Here is a 22,851-nt window from a genome sequence, read left to right as displayed (position 1 = left end):
CTCACTGGATGTTTTTTGCTTCTGGCACCATTCGGAGTAAACTCTAGAGCTGTTGTGTGTGAAAATCCCAGGAGATTAGCAGTTACAGAAATTCTCAAACCAGCCTGTCTCGCACCAATAATCACGCCACAGTCCAAATAACTGAGATCACATTTTTTCCTCATTCTAATGGTTGATGTTAACATTAACTGAAGCTCCTGACCCATATCTGCATGATTTTATGCACTGCTGCCACACGATTGACCGATTAGATAATCGCATGGATGATTGTTGGTGCCAGACGGGCTGGTTTGAGTATTTCTGTAACTACTGATCTCCTGGGATTTTCACGAACAACAGTCTCTAGAATTTACTCAAAATGGTGCCAAAAACAAAAAAAATATCCAGTGAGGGGCAGTTCTGTGGATGGAAATGCCTTGTTGATGAGAGAGGTCAACAGAGACAAAGTCTACGGTAACTCAGATAACCACTCTGTACAACTGTGGTGAGAAGAATAGCATATCAGAATGCTATTCTGAGATGCGGGTTGGTGCTCTTTTGGCAGCATGAGGGGGACCTACACAATATAAGGCAGGTGGTTTTAATGCTGCGGCTGATCGGTGTATACCATTATAAACCATTCAAAAAATCTTAAGGAATACCAAGAACATATAAAATACTTGGGAAGTATTTGGTAACAGAGGTCTTAGAAAACACAGGAACAATTAGCATTACAGCAAGCAAGCAATGCACCAAAAATAGCATTCCACAAATAAAATGTAGTCTTGCATTAACTTTAAAAGGGGTTTAAAGAAGAAAACCTGAAACAGTTACTTTAAAATAACTTACATTTACAAAATACACAGCTTGCATGCACATATTTGGAGGCTTACTAAAAAAAAAAAAAAGAAAAAAACATTAAAAAAAAATCAAGCTACCAATCAATGGTGAACAGTTTTCCTATACACTCAACCTGTGGAAATCTATTAAGAATCACAAAGTAAATCACAAATCACATTTAAACTGAGTTGATGTCACATTAATTCATAGCGAGTAGGCAAAAAAAGGATGTATGGCAACTAGGGTTGCAAAGAGGCGGAAAATGTCCGGTAAATTTCCAGAAACTTTCCATGGGAAGTTAAGCTGGTGAATTTTGGAAATATTGGAAAAAACTTTGGGCACTTGGCTATATGCTGCAGCATCTTTGTGGCATTCTTAACATAGGTCTTTGCACAGCATCTGCAAATGTACACAGCCTTTCCTTCTACATTGGCTGAGGTGAAATGTATCCACACATCAGATGGCGCATGTGGCATTGTTCTGTAGAATAAGATTAGAAAAAAGCTTGTAAAAAAACACTAATGCAATGCCATGCACAGATATATATAAATAGTTAGCTAAACAATTGGAATATTCCGGAATGGTAAAAATAGTTTACAATTGATGCTGGACAAATGAATAGAAATAGGCTAGATGAATAGATGAACACTCCTCAATCAGCATGCTAAATCAAACTATAACCTACGTTCTTGTATGATAACAGAAAACTGGCTAGCAGAAGGCAGAAAAACAGCATCACAGTTGAGCTAGCTAGCACCATGGTAACTAGCCTCTTAAATTGTCAATGAAATGGTGTTAGCTAGCTTACATTTAGCATATCTGATTTACTGGCTAGCTAGCTATTGTATAAACACATTTTGATTTAGTATTTGCTAGTTAAACTTTAATACCATTAATCAAATATATTTACCCTAGTAATATCATCTAAACTTACTTGACTGAATGTAGTCCTTGTGCTCAAACACAGTAGTGTGGCTTCAATAGTCCTGCTGTAGTAAGTAGCCTGCAGTAAGTAGTGTGCTGTGTGCATGTGATTGAGGGATGCGCAGGGTAGAAATTCAACTGAATTTGCATTAAATCTGGTTATTTAAACCATTATGCTGCAAGATGTTTTTTTTTTTTTTTTCCAACTACATTTAAGTTCCCTATTATAGGCTAACTTGCAATTTTGCAAATTTCCAGTTTATTCCCATTAATTCTCATGGAAAGTTTCCAACTTTGAAAATTCCCAGAATTTTGCAACCCTATTGGCAACACTGAGGCGGCTACTTTTACTCCACCAGGAACTAGATCCATAGTAAAGCCATAGATTTTGATTTTATTTTGTCCAGCTGACTTTGGGAATGTCATAATGCTCCGTTAATGTGTCCAGATGTCTGTTGAAATCCTGCAACAGGACAAAGAAAAGAGCTGTGACTACATCAACAAATGTCAAATTTACATGTGTTCTCCTTCAACATGAGCACAGGCTTACCTCAACTCTTCTCTTGTGTGTTTTAGAGGCTTTCTTCAAAATTCTCTCCATTTGCTAAAATGGAAAAAAAAAACAACAATAAATAATATAGGAGAACAAATATACCACTTTGCAATAAAACAGCAATTTAAAATACATTTTTTAAATTTAAAATAATTACATAAACTCAACAGATTATCCATAGATTAGTAAAAAATTCCTAACAAAAAAGTGATGTGGTGTACCATGGTACATTAAGGTATCAGATGATATTACTTTAGTACTTTGACAGTTATGTAGATGCTAAATAATTAGCATATTCATATACAGTAGGTACCATTGTATTTACATACTCCAAATGTACATGTCCAAATTTACCATAATGTTACCATGGTACTTTGTTTTTGAAAGAAAAATACCATTAGATATACACAAAAAAAATGTTGGATCGCAATGGATGTTGTCTTATATCACTCTTAAATAACAGAAGAAAAAAATGGATTATGATTCGATTAATAAAATAAAATGATATAAAAACCCTTTTCTCTTGTAGTTTGTCAAATGCCATCTGAGCTGGTGTTCTCTTGTCAACATATCCTTTCTTAGTTCCCTCTTCATTTTGAGTGGTTAACAACTGCTCCTCTAAATGTTTCCTTTCCTTGTCCTTCTTCTTCTTTCTATATATATATATATATATATATATATATATATATATATATATATATATATATAAACTCATTTCAGTCCACATTTTATTTTGCGTAACTCAAAACAACAGAGAGCTAGCATAATCTAGCATAATAGCTAACTGTACAATTAAGTTACTTGTGGTGGTTGACGATTTTCCCACTACAAATAGAGATAAAAATCCATTTACTATTTTACTATAGCATTAATATAAACATCTGCATACTTTCTACTTGCCAGAGAGACTCCTTTTAGTTTTAAAGAGCTTTTCTGGACAGACACGTACTCCGACATGTTTGCTTCTCAGCGTCAGCAGTTTCCGTCGAAGCGGAAGGCATTTATTAATTATCGCGTTTTACTGCCATCTAGCGGACTGGAGTCCACTTTTCGGTCAATAGTGTGCTTTTTACTTTTAATACTTTTACATTACGTACACTCCTTGTTGACATAGAATTAAAGAACAGAGGGTGGAAAGGATTTTTGTGAAGTTTAGAAACCCGCTATTGCAACTGGTAACGTTTGAGCCAACAGGGCTCCATCAAAGTGCGCATGCGCCTTGTAGCTTCGCTTAATATGTCCCTCAGCCAATGGAATTGCTGTGACGTCAGAGGGTGACACGATTTTCGGGGGGGACTCGATTTGTATTTTTTAATTTAATTTAATTTTTATTTTTTTTATTTAACAATTTGTCATGTACAAACAACATGGCAACAATAATATTGGAACAGTAGAATCAGGTGCATAAAAGGACAAATAAAAAACAAACAAGTGATTGATATATATATATATATATATATATATATATATATATATATATATATATATATATATATATATATATACACACACATGGGGCTAAAGCTTTTTTTTTCTTTTTTTTTGTAAATAATATTCTTCTATTATGCTAAAAAGTTGTATTGCATTTTTATTTTCCATCACCTTAAGGGCTTTTGTATAAGAAAGAAACTCGTTATGAAATACACAAAACCTAGGTTTCACTTGGGGGTACTCGATTTCTCGCAACACTGGTAAATCGACATCACAGCAATTCCATAGGCTCAATAGCTAGTAATGGGTATTCTATTCAATGCCTGATTAAAAATCTTACAAATTCACTTTATGGTATATGCAGTTTTAACAATGTAAATACAACATTTAATGTCTTTTAAATCATATGTTACACATAATAATATATAACTGAAGTTACAGATTGTGAAATTAAAGATGTGTCATTGTTTGTATTTTTCAGTTAGTTCTTTTAGGTATGCATGCGAGTAGTATGAATACATTTCGGACATACTTCATCCGGGTACATGGGTATTGTCTCATGACCCGAATATATGATGTAATAACAAAAACTGTGAAAACGTTCTACTTTGGTTTTATTAAACAAGCACCATTCAAGCACAAGGATCAAATATCTATAGCATTTAAAGTTGAGAAGAGCCATCCGACTTTTGATTCACCGCCGTTCCATTAAATCTAGTGTTTTGAACGTGACGTCGCCTCAGATCCTGAGGGATTATGGGATCGTAAAGTGTCCAGTCGATCCACACCTAAGAATCTCACCAGAAATAGTAGGTCATCCGGGTACTTCTCGCTTACTGCTTCATGAATACTGAGGATTCGGACACACTACTCCATTGGCATACTGTTTTTGGCATACTGTATAGTAGGGAAGTATGTATATTGGGACGCACCATCAGGTGGTCCATGCAAACAGAGGGTGGCAGTAAATGCACATGTTAGTTTGTGAACCGCCGTTAAAAAGAAGAAGAAGAAGAAGAAGCTTTTCCCGGAAGGACGTCTCACATGTACATCCGGACAGCATGGTGGATGATTATAGAAGGCACAATGGCACTAAATAACGTACTACATGCTTTCAAGAGGTTAAACTTGCCTACTCTCAATGCTTATAAAGACTGTTTTGTGTGTGCTTTTTTAACCCAGTCACGTGGTTATGCAAAGAAAGCAGGTAAGTTTGACGTGTTTTTGTATTTAAGATGTATTGATAGATGTCAACATTAGCCTGCAACTTCTGACATTGAATTACAAGTTTGTGAAATTAAATACATTTAATTGATTGCACAAGACAATTTAATACAATTGTTGACAGCGTGTTATATTTAAATCCAATATAGTTTTTCAACATTTGAAATTAAAGTAATGCTCAGACCCCAAATAAATCAGATTTTCATTCAATATGTTTTATTATCGGGTATTTATAGTGCAATATTTTATATTACAATTATTTGTTATCAAATATTGTCTTCAATTTTTTACATTTGGCAATATGGTGTAATCATTTGTTCTGGCCTTTCTCAGTAACCAAAGCGAAAGGTAAAGGAATGGTAAAGGAAGTTCTTAAGGGTCCAGAAGTTTGTAAGGATCCAGTTAAACTTTGCACGCATGCAGTTGGAGTCAACATTTTCAAACAGGGCGAGGACCCTCCTCTTAAACCCAAGGAGGAGTATCCAGATTGGTATGAATGTTTATTTTACTATGCGCTTTATTAATGCTATTATTGTCTCATGTTGCAAAATTGCATGTTACCCAAGTTGTATGTTTTGCTACATACTTTCAGGCTATTTCAATTGGACCTTGGTCCAACCAAAAAACTCAGTGAACTGGATCCAGACAGTTGGGAATACTGGACGCTTTTAAGGAAGGAGCATATTTGGAGGCATAATAAACTGCATAAAGGCAAAAAGATGTAAAGGATTTGTACTGAATCATATATCTATGAGTGCCTCATTTGCTTTTCCAGCAGGTACAGTGGACATTACCTGGTGCACAGGTCACATTCTGTTTGTCAGCTGAGTGGACTACCAATACAGAGAGTTTCACAGTTCTTGGAAACCCAGCCTCTCCACTATTTTATGTTTAAATCAGTACCGACAAGGTTAAACAAACATGTACCCAAGGATCAATTAGCTGTATTTTCACTGCTGTGTTTATTTAAGGGTTTTGACGTCATTCTATGCATTACAATTATTGTCATTATGTGGATTGGTCTCACTCCAGTCACATGAAAGAATACAATCCTTATTACATTATCAATTAGCCATGTCTAAAAAGTGTACTCTATTGTGCTTATTTTGGACTGAAGAAAACTTTTAACTTTGGTATAAACCAAGTCAAAGTTTTGAAAACTTTAAGCTTTCTGCAAATCACACAACCATAGCCAGGAAAGCTATAAGTTTGGTTGTCAATTACTGAAAATAGTTATATTGTTAGATAATATGCGCAATTGTTGAGATACTTCCATTGCAGATGTGTATGACTTTCTTCTGCTGAATACGAAGAGTTTTAGAAGAATATTTCAGCTCTGTAGGTCCATAAAATGCAAGTGAATGGTGACCAAAACTTTGAAGCTCCAAAAAGGACAAAGGCAGATAAAAGTAATCCATAAGACTCCAGTGGTTTAATCCATGTCTTCTAATCATGATCATGCCTAGAGTCTGCAATAGCAGATATACCGGCAAAAAAAAAAAAAAATGTTATATTTTAGTTTGTTCTCACCCAAAATCGCTAAGATCGCTTCAGAAGACATTGACCACATTTGCATGGATTTAAGAAAATGGTTTATTCCAGGGTTTTTACAGAAAGTGGTGTTCTGAAATGTCATATAAACAAGTCAAATTTACTTACGTTTAAGGGATTAAGAGAAAGCGGTTTAAAACACCTAGGTTTCTCCTGTAGTACACAACTTATGCGGCTATGTAAACACAAGCGGCGTTCTAACAGGGTTTTGAAGAGAGCACATGTGCATGAACAGACCGGATAACAAATGCCATAGGATGGAGCCCAGCAACAAGTCAACAAAGCGGAAAGAATTGAACATTTCGGGGACTAAAGTGGGAAAAGCACAGACGCTATAAACTGCACCCATTTATACACACCAATGTAAAATATCGACGGTCCCTCACATTCGCTTATATGCGCTCACCCATTTGGGGAATCCCAGAGTTTTGCATAAGAGGAAATCCCATTATTGCAGCGCAATTCTGCTGCAGGTCGTCATAGTAAGTTAAGGATACAAACACAGCAACAACTATGGAATAGAAATAAAGCAAAGCAACAGGATATAAAATGGTGAAGTCTTCCTTGTGTAAATAACAAACATGGTATCCAAGGATTGCGGGGGAATTACATTGCTGTGGAGAAAGCTGATTAATGACCGAGTCACATGTATATGGGAGTAAAGATCATGCTGCTTATACTATGCACGGAAACTGGAACGATGATTTCTCGCAATAAGCTGCTTTCTGGTGTCCATGTAAACGTAGGCATTGATTAAACTACTGGAGTCTTGATTGCTTTTATGCTGCCTTAATGTGTTTTTTTTTTTTTTTTTTAGCTTCAAAGTTTTGGTCAGGATGAGTAAATGATGAGAGAATTTTCATTGTTGGGTGAACAGATCCTTTAATAAATAAAGAATGGATGTGTGGGGAATTCTATCAATCCATCCATGCCAACTGATTTCTTGATATCCTCTTGACACTGAGTGACGTATGGATGATGATGCTTTGCTGCTATAGGTCGAGAGAAGCTGAAAGTAAAAAGGTAGTTCTATTCGCGCAGGATGTGCATGCAAATGCATGTTAGAAAGAGGAACTACAAACTAAGAAAGAAACTGCTTCGTATGTAGATCTGTACTGATTTGCGGATTCCTTTTAGCAGAAAGACGCACAACCGACCCTGATTCAAAGCGGATGAACAGATGTTTAGGGTCTGATTGACTGTTTATGTGTAGATCAAAGTTAATACGCAAAGATTGCATCAAAATATCAATATCTTTGACAGGCGTCACTTGCGTGTCAAGTTTGTAACCTACATATTACAAACCAGGGATAAACTTCCTGGAGCCTGAGTTACCGCAATACAGGTAAATACACTTTTCTTTTTTGCCTCTATGATTTGCTACTAAGAGATTTTCTTAGTATACTTATTAAAGAAGTCGAGCAGTGTATTACTGTGCATACCTGATGTGGTGATCGCAATAAACTATATTGAGTTTTTTTATTTTTATTCTTCAGTGGCAATTATGTGATACGTAGTGGACTAAATGTTTCATGGGTATTTCAGCTTTAATTTTCATAACGCACGCTGCCAACTATGTCGTTAATGCAAAAATATATGTTTAGTTCCGCATTTTCGCGTTTGTTCATGAACTTGATGGCTTTTCAGTGTTATATTTATATACAGGAACAAAGTCGATGTTTGAACAAATGAAACGACATATTTGTTGGAGATTAAATTGGTTTTAATATTAATGTTTAATGTCTAATTATTGAATAAGACCGAATTGCTAATAGGCTGGTAAATGTGTTAAATTAATCATGTTAATATATAGTATTATGATCTAATAATGACCAATATTTTTACAGTAGTACAGCATTATTATTCATCTTGGTTAATGTTAATTTATGTAAAAAAAAAAAATGGTTTAAATAAAGTTAACATATACATCTTAATAATAATATAAAAATATTGGTCAGCTAAAAGTGTAAAAGTATTGCTCATTGTTAGTTCATGTTAGCTTATGTAGTTAAACTAAACTAAAATAAACTCATGTTAATGAATACAGCCTTATTAAAACAATGAAGTGTTACCGATTTCTGTTATCTTTATGATCGTAAATGTTAGTGCAAGTTTAATAGTCATAAGTAGAAGGTAAATCATAAAGTTAATAACTATAGGTTTTGTTCTAGTCAATTAATTTTTTATAGAAGGCAAACATGTACCAGGGAAATCACTGTACAAATATTAGCTATTATATAAATGTACACAGGTCTGTCCAAAGGATATGTTAGGAATGTGAGGTGGTCTTATATTTTGCTGAAAGAACAGTTTGTTTTAATGTTTAACCCTTGTGGCTCTAAATTTCTAATGCTAGTTCCCTTATTTTGCTTACACTTAGGTATTTCAAATGTAGTCCATCCAACCTTTTCTTCCCTAATTCATGTCATCATTTAGCATACCAATAACGGTTTTCTCTTTGAAAAACAAAAAAACTGATAGTTGTGATCTGGGTTGAGAGGTTAGACACATCTTCCCCTTTGTGATATACAATGGCATTGAACTCAAACAATTCTCAGGAATTTTTGAATAGGGTGTTACAGAAACAACATATTTTAGGAGGTTTGAATAAATAGTTAAGCTATTAGAAATCCCTTTAAATTAAGTGGTGTAACTAATGAATGTTCAGTTTACATATAAAGTAGTGAGAACAGCGAGAGAAAGTGTGGTTGTTTCCAATATTCAAGATAAAAGCATTTACTGCATGGTGAAAACTGGTTAAAAATGAAGATGTGTTAGACATAATTTACTGTAGTAATTATAAATTAAAGGCGGGGAAGTTCTATATAGATTCAGTTTGGACAGAAGTTGTTCTGTGACATAAAATTACTCAAAATAATGAAGCAGGTCACATATACACTGATGAGCCAAAACATTATGACCAAATGCCTAATATGCTGCTGGTCCTCCACGTGCCACCAAAACAGCACTGACCCGCCGAGGCATGGACTCTACAAGACCCCTGAAGGTGTCCTGTGGTATCTGGCACCAAGACATTAGCAGCAGATCTTTCTAGTCCTGTAAGTTGCGAGGTGGAGCTGCCATGGATCGGGTTTGTTGGTCCAGCACATCTCACAGATGCTCAATCGGATTGAGACATGGGGAATTTGGAGGCCAGGGCAACACCTTGAACTCTTGGTTCCTCAAACCATCCCGAACAATGTATGCAGTGTGGCAGGGCGCATTATTCTGCTGAAAGAAGCTACTGCCATCAGGGAATACCATTGCCATGAAGGGGTGTACCTGGTTTGCAATGATGAGAGACTGGTGTTGGCCCACCTGAAGAACATCACTGGACCCTTTCTAGATCCCCTTCAATTTGCTTATCGAGCAAACCGGTCTGTGGATGATGCAGTCAACATGGGATTGCACCATATCCTGCAACATCTGGACAGACCAGGGACATATGCAGAGATCTTTTTGTGGACTTCAGTTAGGCTTTCAACACCATCATCCCAGCTATACTCCAGAATAAATTACACCAACTCTCTGTTCCCATGTCTATCTGTCAGTGGATTACCAGCTTTCTGACTGACAGGCAGTAGCTTGTGAGACTGGGGAAACTCACTTCCAGCACCTGTACAATCAGCACTGGTGCCCCCCCAGGGATGTGTGCTCTCCCCACTACTCTTCTCCCTCTACACCAATAACTGCATCGCCAAGGAACCCTCTGTCAAGCTCCTGAAGTTTGTAGACGACACCACTGTCTGCATACAGAAGGGAGGTTGAACAGCTGGCTGTCTGGTGCAGTCAAAACAACCTTGTGCTGAAAATGCTCAAAACAGTGGAGATGATTGTGAACACCCCAACACTGACCCCCCTTACCATTCTAAACAGCACTGTGGCAGCAGTGGAGTCATTCAGGTTCCTGGGCACTACCATCTCACAGGATCTGAAGTGGGAGACACACATTGACTCAGCACACATTGGCCCAGCAGAGGTTGTACTTCCTTTGCCAGCTGAGGAAGTTCAACCTGCCACAGGCGCTGCTGATACAGTTCTACTCAGCGGTCATTTAGTCTGTCCTCTGCACTTCAGTAACTGTCTGGTTTGGTTCAGCTACGAAATCAGAAGACTACAAAGGTCAATTCGGACTGCTGAGAGGATTATTGGTTGCCCCCTGCCCCCCCTTCAAGAAGAGGAAAAAGGCTGGAAAAATCACTCTGAACCCCACTCACCCTGCCCACTACCTTTTTGAACTGTTGCCTTCTGGCCGACGCTTCAGAGCTCTGAGCACCAGAACCGTCAGGCACAGGAACAGTTTTTTCCCTCAGGCTATCCATCTCATGAACAGTTAAATTGCCCCATCGAGCAATAACTATGTGCAATACACAGTCTTTTTTTATATTTATCCAACACATCCAACCTCTTCTGCCATTTCATTCCTCTGGGGAAAAAACAAAACAAAAAAACATTTGCACTGTACATAACAGATAACAGATTTGTATTAGATTGCACTATGTATGTGTGTGTCTGTGTGTGTATGTACGTATGTGTATAACTATTTTTTTTTTTTTAGTATTATCTATGTCTTGCTGCTGTTTTTGTATTGTTTTTGTATTGTTGTACACTGGAAGATCCTGTCACCATGACAAATTCCTTGTATGTGTAAGCATACTTGGCAATAAAGCTGATTCTGATTCTGATGTTTAGGTAGGTGGCACATGTCAAATTGGGTGCATAACACCCTGTCGCCTGTTTGTGGTTTGTCCCTCGTCTGACACTTTTGGTAGGTACTCACCACTGCTGACCAGGAGCACCCACCAAGCCTTGCCATTTCAGGGATGCTCTGACCCAGTCATCTGGCCATAACAATTTGTCCCTTGTCAAAGTCGCTCAGGTCTTTACTCCTGCCCATTTATCCTGCATTGAACATACTGACTACGAGAACTGATTGTTTGCTTACCATCTAATCTACCCAGACCTTGACATGTGGCCTTGTTAGGAGATGTTCAACGTTATTTGCTTCACCTGAGAGTGGTCATAATGTTTTGGCTCATCGGTGTATAATAATATACTGTATAAATGCTTTATATTACAGAGCAAGATGTCATTTCTGTTCAACAATAAATTTAAATAAGCCTCTTGTAATTGCTCTCTTAGGTAATCTTTCACTGAGTTATGGAGGGCATGAATTTGGGTGTGGGAACCCTTAATGAGGCAGTATTAAACAGACTCGGTTACATGCTGGATAATTTAAAGTGTGGTTGGAAACAGCTGGCAAAGGCAGTAGCCGAGCAACCACAGTTCTCTTGTAGGTAAGTCCAATTATAGGCTAACTTGTTAAAACTAACTAATATTGTGCTTAATTATTATCATTTCACTGTTAGAGAATCACCTTTTTTGCAGTGACAGAGATTTGACTGAATGCTCACTCAAAGTGTTAAGTGCTAATGGCAGCCCTGGCCGATACCTCCTTGCCCTCCTTGCCGATAGAGGGTGTACCCTGGATTTCCTGCTTCAGTGCCTAAGGAAAATTGAGCACAGAGAAGCTGTTGGATTTCTCACTACACAAGGTAACCGAATATAAACAGATACACTTAAAGGTGCTGTAAGCAACTTTTTCATGGAAAGGTATGCAAAAAAATGTCCTACTCCCTGAAAGATATTAATAAAATAAGTGCCCTGAGATATCTCACCTGTCTCTGTGACAGCTCTAGACTCTGTAAACAGCAAACAAAAACGTGTTCGCGGTCTCTTTCTGCCTGTCAATCATTTTGCGCTTTTTTATAGTAATGTAGTTGCAGTAAATTATTGAGGCATAATGAATTTTTATGCCATGATGTTCATACCAGTTGTCAGTTGAGGGCACTATTTTGCAGCTGTTCTTTTAAACAACCATTTCTGCTCTCAATAAAGCTAATTTTGGTATCTTTGGAGTTCAGGGTTTTGGAAAGAGGGGGCATGGTTAATCCAACGGCTCAGTCTCATGGAAATAGAATGGCTAAAATCACTTCCAGCACCTTTAAGATGTTGACCACCATTTTTAGCTATGTTAATCCTTCTGAAAAAAACAGCAACTAAAAAAAAAAATAGCTTAAACCAGCCTAAGATGTTTGGTTGGTCTTAAACCAGACGAATGTGGCCAAGCTGGTGTTAAGCTGGTTAGCCAGCTGGTCTCCCAAGCTGACAAGTGCCCAAAACTCCCCAAAACTCATGTATAGCCATCAAAACAAGCTATATTAACTACGAAAAAACAGTTTAAACCAGCTTAAGAGGGGTTGCTGGTCTTAGCTCATTTTGCTGGTCTCCCATCATAACCAAGCTGGTGTTTAGCTGGTTGGCCAGCTGGTCTTCCAATCTGACAAGTGCCCAATTCTCCGCCAAACCCATTTATAACTATAAAAAAAAAACAAACAAAAAAAAAAAAACAGCCATATTAACCCTGAAAAAAATATCTTAAACCAGCCTAAAGGGGTTTTTTGGTCTTTGCTGGTTTTGCTGGTCTCCCATCATGGCCAAGTTGGTGTTTAGCATGTTGGCCAGCAGGACATCCAAGCTGAAAAGTGCCCAAAACTCTCCAAAACCCATGTAGAACCATCAAAACAAGCTATATTAACCCTGCAAAAACAGCTTAAACCAGCAAAAGGTGGTTTGCTGGTCTTAGCTGGTCTCCCATCATGGCTAAGCTGGTGTTTAACTGGTTGGCCAGCCAGTCTCCAAACCTGACCAGCTGTCAAATGCCCAAAACTCCCCAAAGCCTGTTTATAACCATCAAAGCAAGCTATATTAACCGTGAAAAAACATCTTAAACCAGCCTAAGCTGGTTACTGGTCTTGGCTGGTTTTCCTGGTCTCCCATCATGGCCAAGCTGGTGTTTAGCTGGTTGGCCAGCTGGTCTCCCAAGCTGACAAGTGCCCAAAACCCATGCAGAGCCATCAGAACAAGCCATATTAACCCTCAAAAAACTGCTTAAACCTACATAAGGGGGTTTCTGGTCTTAGCTGGTTTTGCTGGTCTCCCATCGTGGCCAAGCTGGTGTTTACCTGGTTGGCCAGCTGGTCTTCCAAGCTGACAATTGCCCAAAACTCCCCAAAACCCATGTAGAACCATCTAAACAAGCTATATTCTGCTTCTTCTTTCGGCTACTCCCATTAGGGGTCGCCACAGCGGATCTAAACAAGCTATATTAACCCTACCTAAGGGAGTTTGCTAGTCTTAGCTGGTCTCCCATCATGGTTAAGCTGGTGTTTAGCTGGTTGACCAGCTGGTCACCCAACCTGACCAGCTGACAAAGGCTCCAAACACCCCAAATCCCATGTTAAACCATCAAAACAAGCTAATAAACCCTTGGAAAACAGCTTAAACTAGCCTACAATGATTTGCTGGTCTTCCAACTTGGCCAAACTGGTGTTTTGCTGGTTTAGCTAGATGGTGAGCTGGCCTCCCAACCTGAGCAGCTGACAAATGCTCAAAATTACCCTAAATTCCTGTAAAACCATCCAAACAGACCAGCCTGGCCAGCTGGGAAATCAGCTAACATAACAGGCTGGTTTTAGCTAGGAATATATTTCCACTGCGCTCACTCAAATGGATGAGGTTGTAGGTTTATAGGGTCCAGATGAGGTTGTACTGTTGGTTTGTAAAGGTGATTCATAAAGTGTGCATACACGCTAGTGTTATTTTTTCCTTTGTGTTTTTTGATAGTGATGGAACAAATTGCCATCACAATGCAGCCACAGAGTCAGCGGGTACCAGAGGGAAGTCCTGTGATTCTGAGCTGCAAGGCAGTTGGACCTCTGGAGCTCACCTACCAGTGGTTCAAGGGCAAAGATGAGGTCAGTTAACTATAAACCTACTGATTAGAAATGGTAAGGGGCCGTTCAGCAAGGCACAGTGTAACAAATACAACAGATTGCTGTAAACATGTTTTTAAAAGTTCTTTAAAGATGTCCATCTAGCACAGGTTCACATAGAAAAACAACTGAAAAATAGTGCAGATAGATGCAAAAAATGTGTTCAGTGTGAACCATTCTCTGTCTAAACAGTCTGATTCTTTATTTTTTTTGGTAGGTTCCTGGAGGCAACGTCCCAGAGCTGCTGCTGAATTGTGTAGGTTCAGCTCAGCAGGGGCACTACATCTGTCGTGTAAGTTTTGGAGACAAGTTTGTCTTCTCGAAATGGGCCCATGTACGTCTACTGAGGTCTGGAGGTGCAAGTGCAGGCATGTGAAGATTTGTCTTTAAGCTGACTCAGAACTTGATCAATCTTCTTTTGCCACACATAAATTGTGTATTTGAACGTCTGTGTTTGCAGGCCCCAGTGGTAGCTACTTCCCATCGTCATCTAGTGGGTTATATATATCTCAGCATCCCAGGGCTCAGGCATTGGTGGAGGGAGACACTCTATATCTTGAATGTGCTGCTCAGGCCAACCCGCCACCACAGTTCCAGTGGTATCATAACAGACAGCCAATGCCAAAGTCCACAAGAAGCTTCTTGAAGGTGCTTAAACTTTTTACTCATTATAGCTCTTCCCTTTGTCTGTTTTATGTCTCTTGGTCAGTGAATGCTTGGAATAATTAAGGAACATTGTAATGGGTCATGCCCAAGTTTGCTGCTATTTAATATTCAACTACAGTGTAGGGTAATCACAAAGGCTTGGGCTTGTCCACAGATTCCATGCATAACCACAGCTGACAGAGGTACATACACTTGTAGGGTTTACAACCTTTATCATGAAATGTGGAGCGATCAGGTCCAAGTTAACATAGGTAAGTTGTTTGAGACAAAATCATCCATAGTTATTCACTTAAATTCAACATGACATCAAATTTGACCCTGTTTACTTTCTTAATACACATTCTTGGTTTATTGTAAATGATTCTGTACACATTATTAAAATGGGTTGTGTTGGGGTTTCAATCCTTATGACCTCTGTAAAATCATCCAGATAAATTAAAAGATTTGGCTTGATAGCATGGCCTGTTTTCACTCAGGTCCTGGTTCCTTTTCTGATGTCTCATGGGAAACGACTGAAGTAGGTAAGCACAATCTATTCTGTAAAATTTTAACACATCTATTTATGATGTTTCATTGTCATTCACATGCACCTGTAATTCACAGATACACCTGATGCACCTCCAAAGCAAATGGGTGATTTTTGCGGTACGTATTTAATACGTTTTGGTGATTGTTTTTGTGATTAAGGGATCTGCTGAACCAATCTTGTCATTCCACATTATAAAAACATTATTATGCACTTTACAAATTTATAGCCACTGATAAGGTAGCGTTGCTTATGGGGAATATGAACTACCAGCATCACCGACAGCTGAGAGCACCCATGGCGGATGTGCATGAGTTGACAAACCTTCTACGCCAGCTAGACTTTAAAGTTGTCTCTCTGCTGGACCTCAACTGGCAGGAGATGCACAGTGCTGTTACTGAGTTCCTGTTGCTGTTGGATCGAGGTGTTTATGGTTAGTTCCATGTTGAATCAGTTGGATTACTCATTATTACAAATTTCGCCATGGACATAGCCATGGAAGCTGGCATGGAATTAAATCATTAACAAACAAACAAACTCATTATTTAAATGAATATATTGGATAATAGAACTGTTCAGTTGATGTTCATGACATCAATTTGTAGGCCAACCCAAAATGCTAAGGACAGAAAATACTTTGCGCAAGAACACATACACAGATTCGAGCATTTGGTCAGTGCATTGCCAACGCTACGTCCTGTTGAACATGCTTAACATGCATTCCTGTGGAAGTAACAAACCTCAGTACTCAAGGGGGTGATGGAGTGACCTTCAAAAGTCTTAAACTGAATTTGTCATTAATCAGGCAAGTTTATATAAATATATTGACTTTACCTTACTTCCTTGGCAGTATTCTCTTCAAACTGTTGCTCCGCCATGACAGTAGTTGGCTTGAAAGGGAAAACTCACAGTGGAAGCGAACAGTTCACACTAATGTCCACTATTGTGCCCCCTTGTTGCAATGTTGAGAATGCAACGCATACTAATGTTGTGCTATGAATTGCGATTCGACACATTTTGGAATACAAAAATGGAGGAAATCGAGTTTGCGTAGCTAGAGGCGTCGGCATTTACGCAGGGAATTTCCAAGGGGTTTTATGAATGAGGATTTTCGATTTATGAGGAAAATAATGTCGGGGTTAACATTATCTGAAAGGACTTGAGTTTTGTTCTACAACATAAAGTACACAGTCATTCCTCAAACAATTTTGAAGCCTCTACACTTTTTTTAAAAACCCTCTTTTGAAAAGTTGTGGAAACATAAGAGTGGATATTTTCTTTTGCTGTTGAAGCAAATGTGAACACAATAATAATATTTGCTATGGTCTCCCATTCACCGCTATAGAAGTTTCACTGCTATAGTATACTTCCATGTTCCAAACCCACAAATGTGAAAACGGTCCATACTTGTCCACAATTTACCGATGAAATAATATTACATTCAATAGAGGGTCAACTGTAGATGTTTGATCTCTAATGCCTCCTTTTGTATGTTTACCCTTTCTAGGGTTGTTGTATTTTGCTGGTCATGGCTATGAAAACTATGGGAACAGTTTCATGGTACCCATTGATGCTCCAGCCTCTCATACCTCAAAGCACTGTGTCTGTGTGCAGGACGTGTTACAGCGCATGCAAGAACGTGAGACAGGACTTAACGTCTTTCTGCTGGACATGTGTCGCAAACGGTTTGACTCATAGTGTAAACAATTCTGTAGGATTATTTGGAATTATTTTACAAAAGGAAAATGAAAAGGTAGTCTAACTGCAGTCGTGTTGTTCTACAGAAACCCAAATGATGACAGCATCACACAGACTGGCCCATTGAAAGTTACCGCAAATATAGTGTTTGGCTATGCAACGTGCGTCTCATTATATAATCATGCCACCCTAGTACTTTTATTGACATCCAGAGATTGTGTTTACAGTCTATATATTTTGGATGCAGGTGTGTTGATGCCGAAGCATTTGAAGTAAACAAAGAAGACCTCTCTAACGGAATTTTTATGAGCTACCTCAAGAAGAGACTGATGGATCCAGAGAAGGTCACGGTCTTACTTGACAAAGTAGCAGAAGGTTTGGGGTTAAACTTCTAAACTGTCTGCTTGTTACCATTTCATTGTTGAAAATTCCATGTTTGGAATTTTTGTTTGAGCTATGAGATATTGAAGGTTGTTTTCACCTAAAAGTGTAACATTGTGAGTCCGTGTGCCTTTGCAGACATGGGAAAATGTGAAATCACTCGAGGCCGGCAGGCGTTGGAACTGCGCAGTAATCTTTCTGAGCGCCGTGCTTTGACTGACCGCATACAAGCCCCAGCCTGCCCCATAACAGCATCAACACGCAATTTACAGTGGGCTATTGCACATGGTGAGACTCTTTTATTATAAAATCACTTCTCAGGTTTATTCATATATTTGTAATTAATACTGCTCTTATATTAATACATATAGATAGTATTAATGTACAAACACTGTGGATAAAATGCAGAATAAGTTGACACTTACGATTTTTGTGTAATTCAAACCAGTCCTCCCAGACAGCCGCTGTCTTGAGTTTAAAAGTGGCGTGAAGGTACAGCTGGGTTTTGCTGCAGAGTTCTCCAATATCATGATAATCTACACTCGGATATTGGAAACACCTAAAGACATTGAGTCTTGCTCTGCCCAACTCGCTGACTTCGCAGAGGTAAACTGTCTTTCTTGTAGATTCAAGAGGAGCTGCATAAAACTGGTTTTGGTTTAGGCTTAAGAAAATATTATATGTGCCTGTATCATTAATTTCTGACCCCTCAATAAGATTGTCTTTTAGTAAGACCAGTAGTTAAAGTTGATGTACATTGATAAGATTATAAACACAATATTTTTTATTAATTCGTATACAAAAATGCGAGTAGAATTTACCCTTAGCATCTCTGTTTTTTGACAATTATTTCAGGGCCCTGAAGTAGACCTGAAGCACAGCAATCAGGAGAGTCTCCAGGAGGCTGGCAGTTTACTACTTACCATGGATGATCTACAGCTTCTGGAACAGCCTCAGCTCTTCACTCGTATTAGTGCCTTGCAAAGGCTCAAGGTATAGCAATTCTGTCTCTGTCTTCCAGTTTTAAAATAAGTCAATAGAAAATTCATATTGATTAACCACTGTTCTGAATATTGGGACAATTCTTCTTCAATGTTTATGGTGGTTAAGGGCCTGCGTTATACAACGATTACATTTTAGTGCCACGTTAATATGGGAAAAAATCAAAGATATTGAGAATAAAGTTGTAATAACAGGGCAATAAAGTCGTATTATTTTAAGAATAATCTCATAATAGGCCATTTACGAGAATAAAGTCGTTACATTACGAAAATGTTTCTACGTTACGCAATATTGCGCTTTTAATCTCCTAGTTTTATGATTTTATTCTCGTATTATTAATTCTCAAAACACTACTGTAATCGCTTATAATGCTATGACTTTACTCTCATAATATTATGACTTTATTCTCGTAATGCTCCAACATTATTCTCATATTATTACTTTATATATTTTTTATTTTATTTTTTTATTATTATTATTAAATAGGGATGTCCTGAGGCTGATACTGGTGTCGGAATCTGGTCACTCGTGCTCGTAAAAATGCTTCGATACTAAAAACTGATACCATCTCAAGTACAAATGTCATTACGTAAACAATCAGCACACAAATTCTAACCACGTTATATCCTAGTGAGATTATTTAACTGCAAAAGCTGCAATTTAATGAGGTAAATGTATAGTTTACTTTGCATGTGCAGCGCTCATTGCATTAGTTGCTAGGGGGAGTTGAAACCTAAGTGAACCCGTGAACCTGTGTCATAGGGTTTCAACTGATCTCAGGTCAGTTTTATAATATTGATTCATATAATTGAAATTATTAAATAGTGTTTGGACTGATCCATGGTCAGTGCTTGCCTCAAGATGTCTTGCTGATCACCTGATGTGAAATCCCTCCAAAAATAAACTATAAAAAGAAATAAAAATGGCCAGATGTTTTGGGTTATTACGTAGGCAAGAACTTTGGCAATTCGATATTTTTTGGACAACATTGATAGCAACCTTGTAAAGTGCATGATTTGTTACCAACAGTTGTCAAGTCACAATAATACTTCCACGATGTTGTGACACCTTCACTCCAACAACCCTAATGTTTTATCTGATGGGCATTCATCAGCTGAATCTGGAACTGCTGGTGTACATAGACAAGGTGTAGTTGTTCACGCTTATTCATTACGCGCGACTTATGTCCCAAGCATAATAACCACTGGAGCGGACTTACTGTACGGAGAATATGGAGACTTCACCTGCAAATGGTGAACCAGGCGTGGGAGAGATATGGGAAAGCTGCCGTATTTCTTCGCATTGCCAGAAACTGCTCATTCACTTTATCTGAACCACTGTCAAAAGCAAAACCGCCCAAGTGAGACCCGGCACGTGCGCAATAGAGACTGAGAAGGACCTGGTCATTCAGCAAGCTGCGGCCAGGTTTACTTGTAGAGACTGAACGGCAGACAGAGAAAATAGTAGTTTTTTTTTTTTTTACGATTATTTTTATGGCCTTTTGGCTTTAATGGCATAGGGAAAGTAGAGAGGTGACAGGAAATGAGAGGGGGAGAAGATTGGGAATGGGATCGGGAAAGGACCAAAGGAGCCGGGACTCGAACTCGGGTCACCCGCGATGCATCAGCACCATAATGTCATGAGCACAGCTTATGACGAAAGTTGTGACGTAAGATGAAAGGCTCTGATGAAAGTAGTAGTTTTGAGATTTTAAACTTCAGCAAATTAAACTTCAGCATTCAATACAGGTGCATCTCAATAAATTAGAATGTCGTGGAAAAGTTCATTTATTTCAGTAATTCAACTCAAATTGTGAAACTCGTGTATTAAATAAATTCAATGCACACAGACTGAAGCAGTTTAAGTCTTTGGTTCTTTTAATTGTGATGATTTTGGCTCACATTTAACAAAAACCCACCAATTCACTATCTCAAAAAATTAGAATATATCATAAGACCAATAAAAAAAACATTTTTAGTGAATTGTTGGCCTTCTGGAAAGTATGTTCATTTACTGTATATGTACTCAATACTTGGTAGGGGCTCCTTTTGCTTTAATTACTGCCTCAATTCGGCGTGGCATGGAGGTGATCAGTTTGTGGCACTGCTGAGGTGGTATGGAAGCCCAGGTTTCTTTGACAGTGGCCTTCAGCTCATCTGCATTTTTTGGTCTCTTGTTTCTCATTTTCCTCTTGACAATACCCCATAGATTCTCTATGGGGTTCAGGTCTGGTGAGTTTGCTGGCCAGTCAAGCACACCAACACCATGGTCATTTAACCAACTTTTGGTGCTTTTGGCAGTGTGGGCAGGTGCCAAATCCTGCTGGAAAATGAAATCAGCATCTTTAAAAAGCTGGTCAGCAGAAGGAAGCCTGAAGTGCTCCAAAATTTCTTGGTAAACGGGTGCAGTGACTTTGGTATACATATCTTTATGTATAGTGTCTAATAATGCACTGGCAATGTACGCTTAAGTTTCTCTTGCCAATACATTTTTTATATCAATTTAATTTGTCTATTTGATCCTATTTTTAAAAAAGCCAGAAGATTTTGCCCACCTTTTAATTACAGCATGTCTACTGATTTTATGGATAGTTTATTTTAAAATGCAATTAAAATGCTGTCGTATTATACAGTGTAAGGTAGAATCTAGAAAATCTAATGGAAAAACTGACTTGCTTTTCCCCTCACAGATGGAGCTCTCATTTACTGTGTGTCTACACTACAAGTACACTAACCTGGATGAAGAGTTAGTGGAGGAGCAAAAAGTGTCCATAGGCAAACCTCTTGTTTCAAAACTTAACCTCCACGAGCCAAGACTCCCCCGTGCTTTCTCAGCATCTTCCTCATTAGACCTACAAATGTCAAGTATACTGGAGTCTTCATCCTTCAGCGAAGACTTCAAAGCTAACCTGTCTGGCTCAGACCCTTCCTCAATTGGATCTGCCTCCACAACTTGGTCTTATTATCAGAGGCCCAGTGAATCACTCTTAAGATCTGACTTAAAGAATGAACCTGAGGAAAGCATAAGCCCAGAGTTCCTTGAGTCCGAAGAACCTCCTGCCATCAAGAGTTTGCCTAGTGCTGCTTCTGAGGAGCTCCCATTTAAATTTAGCAACTTACCCAATTCCATTTAGTGGGAAAGTGTTCCAATTCAAAGCTGTACAAAAGTGTTACAAACTTTATAAAATGCAACAGTGCTACTTTTTCTTTAGATCAATACCTGTCTGCCTAAGGTTGCTAACATTTCATCATGAAAATATGGGATACTTGAGGATTTTAAGTGCTTCAGAGTGGGATTTTTTTTGCCATCAGACTAGGGGGTGGTCCCCCTTGAGCATTAGAAATGGGACTATGGGGGGCCTGGGTAGCTCAGCGAGTATTGACGCTGACTACCATGCCGGGAGTTGTGAGCTCGAATCCAGGGCATGCTGAGTGACTCCAGCCAGGTCTTCTAAGCAACCAAATTGGCCCAGTTGCTAGGGAGGGTAGAGTAACATGGGATAACCTCCTCGTGTTCGCTATAATGTGTGGTTCTCACTCTCGGTAGGGCACGTGGTGAGTTGTGCGTGGATGCCGCGGAGAATAGCGTGAAGCCTCCACACGCGCTACGTCTCCGCGGTAATGCGCTCAACAAGCCATGTGATATGATGCGTGGATTGACGGTCTCAGACACGGAGGCAACTGAGATTCGTCCTCCGTCACCCGGATTGGGGCGAGTCACTAGGCCACCACGAGGACTTAGAGCGCATTTGGAATTGGGCATTCCAAATTGAAAAAAAAAAAAAGCAAAAAAAAAAGGGGACAATAGGACGTCTTCATTTTGGCCAAAATATGGGATATCCTGGCTAATACGGGACACTTGGCAACCTTGTTTGAAGATCTGTATTTTAAAATAAAACTGAGAAAATTGGTGTATTTGTTGTTTACGCAAGCTATCATATTTAACTTATTCACAGCAGCGCCATCTTTGATTTTTGATGGGAATGACAATGAGAATGTAAGGGATAGATGTAGTCTCTTTAATGGGTTGTACAGTGTTTTTGGATCATTTCACTGATGAAACATTGAAAAAATATCTTTCCAAGAAATATCAGTAAACAAAAAACTGAAGTGAAATCTTCATGTTGAGTTGAGGAAAGTAAGATGTGATCTAGGAGATTTTCACTTTACAGTGCAGCCTCGTTTTCATTCCTGTCAGAAATCAAAGATGGCACAACTGTGAATAAGGTCTATTGTATTGTC

The 22,851-nt window shown here is 38.6% G+C and overlaps 3 protein-coding genes across 9 annotated transcripts; 2 read left to right on the top strand and 1 right to left on the bottom strand.

Moving 5' to 3' along the window:
• Nucleotides 1-546: 546 nt before the first annotated feature.
• On the bottom strand, nt 547-3,387 carry LOC127438181 (protein FAM32A-like). 2 transcript variants are annotated; one of them, XM_051693544.1, is made up of 5 exons: nt 3,186-3,387; nt 2,811-2,949; nt 2,294-2,347; nt 1,754-2,206; nt 547-1,299 (listed from the first exon to the last, which is right to left on the bottom strand). In XM_051693544.1, the coding sequence occupies exons 1-4, from the start codon at nt 3,251-3,253 to the stop codon at nt 2,138-2,140; spliced, it is 330 nt and encodes a 109-aa protein (XP_051549504.1). In that variant the 5' UTR covers nt 3,254-3,387; the 3' UTR covers nt 547-1,299; nt 1,754-2,137. The 2 variants fall into 2 exon arrangements, 1 of the variants encoding a protein (XP_051549504.1); XR_007896669.1 differs by lacking the exon at nt 2,811-2,949 and having other exon boundaries at nt 3,186-3,317.
• A 1,385-nt stretch (nt 3,388-4,772) lies between these two features.
• Nucleotides 4,773-6,022, top strand: LOC127438169 (39S ribosomal protein L54, mitochondrial-like). Its single transcript, XM_051693520.1, has 3 exons — nt 4,773-4,934; nt 5,285-5,441; nt 5,544-6,022. Exons 1-3 carry the CDS (start codon nt 4,796-4,798, stop codon nt 5,674-5,676), a joined length of 429 nt encoding a protein of 142 aa, XP_051549480.1. The 5' UTR covers nt 4,773-4,795; the 3' UTR covers nt 5,677-6,022.
• LOC127438167 (mucosa-associated lymphoid tissue lymphoma translocation protein 1 homolog) lies at nt 5,695-22,524 on the top strand. 6 transcript variants are annotated; one of them, XR_007896662.1, is made up of 18 exons: nt 5,695-7,847; nt 11,645-11,799; nt 11,891-12,057; nt 14,189-14,319; nt 14,555-14,705; nt 14,798-14,985; nt 15,158-15,254; nt 15,480-15,524; nt 15,607-15,648; nt 15,759-15,962; nt 17,037-17,214; nt 17,314-17,388; nt 17,475-17,602; nt 17,747-17,896; nt 18,057-18,214; nt 18,464-18,601; nt 20,819-21,004; nt 21,300-21,445. XR_007896662.1 is itself a non-coding variant. In XM_051693518.1 (17 exons), the coding sequence occupies exons 2-17, from the start codon at nt 11,663-11,665 to the stop codon at nt 20,843-20,845; spliced, it is 2,016 nt and encodes a 671-aa protein (XP_051549478.1). In that variant the 5' UTR covers nt 5,695-7,847; nt 11,645-11,662; the 3' UTR covers nt 20,846-21,442. The 6 variants fall into 6 exon arrangements, 4 of the variants coding, with proteins under 4 accessions (XP_051549478.1, XP_051549475.1, XP_051549477.1 ...); XR_007896661.1 differs by having other exon boundaries at nt 20,819-21,012; nt 21,300-21,433; XM_051693518.1 differs by having other exon boundaries at nt 20,819-21,442.
• The last annotated feature ends 327 nt before the right edge of the window (nt 22,525-22,851 follow it).

Source organism: Myxocyprinus asiaticus, chromosome 49 (assembly GCF_019703515.2).
Source record: "Myxocyprinus asiaticus isolate MX2 ecotype Aquarium Trade chromosome 49, UBuf_Myxa_2, whole genome shotgun sequence".
Lineage (NCBI taxonomy): Eukaryota > Metazoa > Chordata > Actinopteri > Cypriniformes > Catostomidae > Myxocyprinus > Myxocyprinus asiaticus.
Note: the sequence above shows the minus strand (reverse complement) of the source record. Positions and strands in the feature narration are given on the sequence as shown.

Coding starts and splice junctions, on each gene's coding strand:
- LOC127438181 (XM_051693544.1), bottom strand. CDS start 3,253: ATGTCGGAGTACGTGTCTGTCCAGAAAAGCTCTTTAAAACTAAAAGGA. Junction 2,950..3,185: donor GTCTCTCTGGCAAGTAGAAA/GTATGCAGATGT, acceptor ATATATATATAG/AAAGAAGAAGAAGGACAAGG. Junction 2,348..2,810: donor ACAAACTACAAGAGAAAAGG/GTTTTTATATCA, acceptor TTTCCATTTTAG/CAAATGGAGAGAATTTTGAA.
- LOC127438169 (XM_051693520.1), top strand. CDS start 4,796: ATGATTATAGAAGGCACAATGGCACTAAATAACGTACTACATGCTTTC. Junction 4,935..5,284: donor TGGTTATGCAAAGAAAGCAG/GTAAGTTTGACG, acceptor GGCCTTTCTCAG/TAACCAAAGCGAAAGGTAAA. Junction 5,442..5,543: donor AAGGAGGAGTATCCAGATTG/GTATGAATGTTT, acceptor ACATACTTTCAG/GCTATTTCAATTGGACCTTG.
- LOC127438167 (XM_051693515.1), top strand. CDS start 11,663: ATGGAGGGCATGAATTTGGGTGTGGGAACCCTTAATGAGGCAGTATTA. Junction 15,649..15,758: donor GCAAATGGGTGATTTTTGCG/GTACGTATTTAA, acceptor ACAAATTTATAG/CCACTGATAAGGTAGCGTTG. Junction 18,602..21,299: donor GTGCCTTGCAAAGGCTCAAG/GTATAGCAATTC, acceptor TTCCCCTCACAG/ATGGAGCTCTCATTTACTGT.